The sequence below is a fragment of the Terrapene carolina genome, unplaced genomic scaffold (genome assembly GCF_002925995.2).
Source record: "Terrapene carolina triunguis isolate 2854851 unplaced genomic scaffold, T_m_triunguis-2.0 Scaffold951, whole genome shotgun sequence".
NCBI lineage: Eukaryota > Metazoa > Chordata > Testudines > Emydidae > Terrapene > Terrapene triunguis.
The window spans coordinates 8,037,051-8,042,079 of NW_020665302.1; the positions used below are offsets into that span (position 1 = coordinate 8,037,051).

Below are 5,029 nucleotides of genomic sequence, written 5' to 3' on the forward strand. Positions count from 1 at the left end.
CTTTCTTGGCTCCCTTCCCTGCAGCCGGGGGCGGGGGAGGAGAGATGCGGGGTGAGGTCACGGCTCCCCTGAGCCTTGCGCTGGGATTTCAGACCCTCCCGCGGAGCTCCCAGCCCAGAGCGCGGAGCCTTTTGCCGAGCGCTTCCCGCCCCAGCCTCCAGCGCCGGCTGCTGCCCATGTCTGAACCCGCCGCCAGCTCGGACCTCAAGCGGGCTTGGCACGGCAGCCCCGAGCCCAGCGTCCAGCATGAGCCCCCGCAGGCCGAGCCCATGCCCCAGAACTACCTGGTCCTCAGCATCTTCTCCTGCTTCTGCCCCGCGTACCCCATCAACATCGTGGCCTTCGTCTTCTCCATCATGGTGAGTGGCCGGGGAGAGCCCCTGGGGGCAGCTTGCCAAGGTCACTGTCCCTGGGGGCTGATCGGTGGTGAGAGCCAGCCCTGGGCGGTCCCGCAGCCACTGCCCGCCACGGGCTCCTGAAGGAGAGCAGCAGCAGCCGGACTCGGTTTGCTCAGGTCCTCCCTGCGGAGCCCTCCCTCGTCCCTTTGCTCTGCCAAGCCGTGTCCTAGCTCGGCCCATCTGGGCATCAGGTGGAGCATTGCTGGGCAGTTCGAGAGACGTCCCTTTCCCCGGCCTCTGGCCTGTCCCACCGCTGTGCCTGGAGTGGTGACTATTTCAGTGTCATAGTATTCACCCCTCTCCAGTATGCACAGGAAGGGGGCTGGACTCCCCCCAGCACACCGGCTCCATAGCTGTGAAAGGCCAGCTCCAACTCTGGGGAGCTCACATTTGGCTCTAAATTTTGTTGCTCAAACCCCTCTCTCGTACAGAGGGAATTCCAAACCCAGCAGCACACCTTCTCCTGTCAATTCACCTGTACACTTGGCAAAGGATTTGGGTGGGTGGGTTTTTGTTTCTTTTTAATGTATTCTGCCCCCTTTCCCCCCAACACTGGAAAAACACAATAATGTTCTGGACAAAGTCAGCCTTTGATCTTAAACCTCCCCTCACACTTTACCTCTTTACAACTGCTGAGTAACTGAAGAGGGGTAAAGCAGGAGAGCACACACCTGCATGCCTCTCTTTGACCTAGTGGATAAGCGACCTTCTTGCGGTATAGAATACAGTCTGTATGCTCCTGATCTGTAGAACCAAAGGGTCAGGGCCGATCTTTCCTTTCCATTAAAGTATTCTTAAATACCCAGTCTGTGATCTTGACTGGCATCGCTATGAGGAGCATGCGTGATAAAATACAGCAAAGGTTTCTTTCCCCGCCTCCCCCCATATTCCTCTCTAGCTCGCTTTCTTTCTCTTGTGTGAGCGAAGCCAGTCTTTGTCTCCTGCGCTGAGGAGCTTCCCCCTGTTGGTTGACGGTTCTGTTGTTTTGGAGGAACGGTACCTGTTGTGGAGGGCCTGGCTGGGAGAGGAAGAAGCAATCTCTCTGGTGGCTTGGGCCAATCCCATGGAGGACTTTGAATGTCAGGACAGAGACCTTGAACTGCACTCTAGATTCAGTGGGGAGCCAAGGAGACAGCGCGCAAAGCAATGTGCTTCGTGGGCACCTGTGTTAATAAGCAGAAGGGCCCCTGTGTTTTGTGGTACTTGGCGCATTTGGGGGTATGTGGTTTCATTCCTAGATAGGAGTCACAACGTACAAGCTTGGGGGTCAAAATGCATCAATCTCCGCAGCCTGAACTGTGTCTAATGGGACGGAGTGCATCTTCGGGCCAGTCACGGGGGGAAGTGGGTGATTTTTTTTTTTTTGCCACCATGTCTCTTTGAGCACCCAGTAGCAATAAAGAGGCCAAAAGGACTCCAGGGCTGTAGCCTGACTTGACAATTTGAGGACAGATGCCCTTGATGGTGGGGGTTGTGCTAGAGAGTCAGGTTCTTCCAAGTGCTCCCCTTGTCCTATCAGCATCTTTGCAGCCCTACGTGGGGTTAGTTTTTACTCAGCTGGTTGGTTTCCAGATACTAATATTAGCAAGGCCGCGAGGAAGCTGGTTCATGACGCTGTTCACAGTTGATATAAAGGAGATTGGAGATTTGCAGTTCTGAATTCTGAAGCATTTTCTTCCTTCGGTTTTGTTGGCAATCCTACTAAGAATACAGGTCCTGATCAGTAAGGTACTTGAGCACGTTTACCTTGGAGCACTAGTCCCATTGGAGTCAATGGCACTGTTTGCTGGTTTTAATGTTAGGCATGTGTTTAAGTACCTTACTGAGCCAAAACCATTAAGGAGATAATAGTGTCAGTGGCATAAATCAGTGACACAACCTCATGTTCTCCTGCCAGATAAATGAAAGATGAAACATTTATCAGACCTAAAACATGGAGGCAAAGATGATTCAAATAAAGTCTTCGATGTTCTGTTATCTTGGTCACAAAGTTTTATTCCAATTAACTTTGTCTGTTAAACTAAATAATTCAACATTGCAGACGTTTATTCTAACACACCTTTGTGTGTGACAATGACCACTGCAAAGCAGCATTCTGATTGGCAAAGGAACAGCTGTGTTTTTTCTTCAGCCAACTTTTATAGGTGTGTGGGTTTTAGCAGTAAATATGGGCTTTTCTGATTGCCTGACACTAATTTTATTTGCCACAATAATATGCAAACGGTAATAGTTTGAATTCTTTGGCAATAACCCACGAAAATTAATGCACTGAGACAAAAAGGGCTGATCTTGCAAACCCTTACTCACACAAGGAGTAGTCCCTTATGCAAGAAGCCCCATTAGTTTGAGGCTACATGGGTAAAAATTACTTGACTGGTTAATATCTCTAAAAAGATATATGATCCCTGTGATCAGTAATCTTCATTTAGTTAATGGAACTGAGCGGACAAACATATTTGTATATTGCATCTCTTTTCGCCAATGAGGCTGCAAAACTCAGTAAAAATGTAAACCTTTTCATATATATGTACTCAGATGATTACATGTGTACAACGTGTATCAAAACACACTAAGCTAAAACTAATCAGAAATCACATTTTGATTCTTAAACTTAATAATTAGTTAAAGTAGATTTTCTAAGGTGGTCTTGACTACCAAGTCTTTCAGAGATGAAAGGCATTGGCTACAGTCGTATTTCACCAGGTAGATATTTTCTTTGCTTTTGACAATCTATACCACATAATCTCTTTCTTGATTTAAGAAGACCTAGCTTTGATGGTATGTGACATCCTTTATGTCTGAGGATGTTCTGGGTACTATATAAATATAAAATAACAATAATTCACTGTGCTGGTTCATGAACATCAGTTTGCTATAAACTCAAATTGTGCGTTCGCTAAAGTCAATGTGTAACAGCTAAGAGCTGAATGTGGCTCATGGACACCTAAGGTGGTCTTCACAGCACCTTCACCCTGTATGGAGATGCCCTTGCCCACATCCCAGTTTAAGATCAAGCAGGCTTTTGTAGGCAGGCTCAAATAAAATTCTCCATGGGATGTGTAGAAACAGTTGTGGGAAGGGCACTTCCTGAATGCTGAATGGTCCTTGCAACTTTTAACCACCCACTCCCTTTGTTTTCAGGTCACCACCAGCCAGAACCTCCCCTTTTTTACATTGTAGATAACATGTCCTGTCCAAGCTTCTTTTGACAGAGCCCCATAGAGCTTCAACTCCCAGACCCACCGCACCCAACCAGACACCAAGTTCTGGATTGGAACCTGTTACGCTTGCACTGTCACCGCTTCTGGTATTGATACCCCCCATCTCATAAATGTTTTTCAGAATCTCTGAGGATTTACATTCATATCCATGTGGCGTGTTCAATTTTTCACAGAAGATGCCCAACTATACAGACTGCAGAGATAACCAAATAGCATGCTCCCTCAGAAAAGACTTCAGAGCAGTTACAGTAGGAGATGTATAAAATGTATGCTCGCTTTCAGAACCCATAATGGCCCTGATCCCGATCCCATCAAAACCAATAGCAAAACTCCCACAAACTTCAAGGGGAGCAGGACTGCGCCCAGTATCTGTTTGTCATGTCCTTCCAACATGCTTCTGATATGCTGACAACTGTTCACACCAAAGGTATCCTCTAACCCACCAGCAGGATTCAATGACAGATTTATTTTCTATCTTCTGCTGTCTCGCATGTGTTATCCTCTACACAATTCATGTACTGTAATGGGTTCCTGTTCCTTTTTCCCCCTTGCTTTTGCTGACCTCCCCCCCCACCACCACCACCACTGGGGGCTCCAGTGTTACCCATTTTACATCTTATTTCCTTGAGTATTTCTGAATGGACCTTTCCACCCATCCTAAGTATTTTTCTCTCCTCCTTATTCCTTGCCTCCTTCATGGAACGTATTGCTACACGAGATCAGTGAGTCCAAGAGGATGATGATGTGGCACTATAATGCTGGAGGTGCTGTCTTTTGGATAAGCTGTAAAACTGAGGTCCTGGTCACTTGAAGTCATTAAAGATTGCTTTGCATTTTTTTGCAAGAGTAGAAGTGTTTACCCCAATGTCCGGGCCAAACTTCATACTTGGGCGATTACATTCTCCCCAACTGTATTCCTTGGCAATTCCAATTGTATATTGTTTTCTTCCTTCCTTTAGTGCTTTAAGCTATCGTGTCGTGTTGCTGTGCAGTGTTAAACCATTGATGTGTTCCACCCCACATTCAGCTGTTTTATAATGCTGGATTAAGTGATTTCTATGTATCCCTTACCAGCCTCATAGGGGTGTTGGGTTTTTAATTAATTGGTGTGTGTGAGTGTAATGGTCCGGTGCGGGGGCTGGGCCCTCTCAGGGGCCGTCGGGTGCCAGGCCGATTCACTACACGCCCCAAATCGGTCCTTGGGGTCCAAAAGTCCCGGGGTTCCGCCCCTCAGGCAGGGGCTAAACAAAAGCACACGGTTAGATGGGCCCAAACCCTAGCTCAGGGCGGGGCACCTAATACTCAGGGATAGGGAATTGTGGGCGCCAGCCCTTGCCTCAGGGCTGGGCAAGAACCCAATCGCTGAGCTCAGTCCTTCCTTCAGGAGCTGAGCACAAACAAAGTCTAGCA

General features: G+C 47.8%; 1 protein-coding gene across 1 annotated transcript in view; it reads left to right on the forward strand.

Moving 5' to 3' along the window:
- TMEM233 (transmembrane protein 233) overlaps positions 1–5,029 on the forward strand; it is a 23,067-nt gene continuing 18,038 nt past the window's right edge. Inside the window, exon 1 of the mRNA XM_024197393.3 lies at positions 1–359. Coding sequence (XP_024053161.2) covers positions 45–359 — 315 coding nt within the window. The 5' untranslated portion in view covers positions 1–44. The remainder of the gene's footprint in view (positions 360–5,029) is intronic.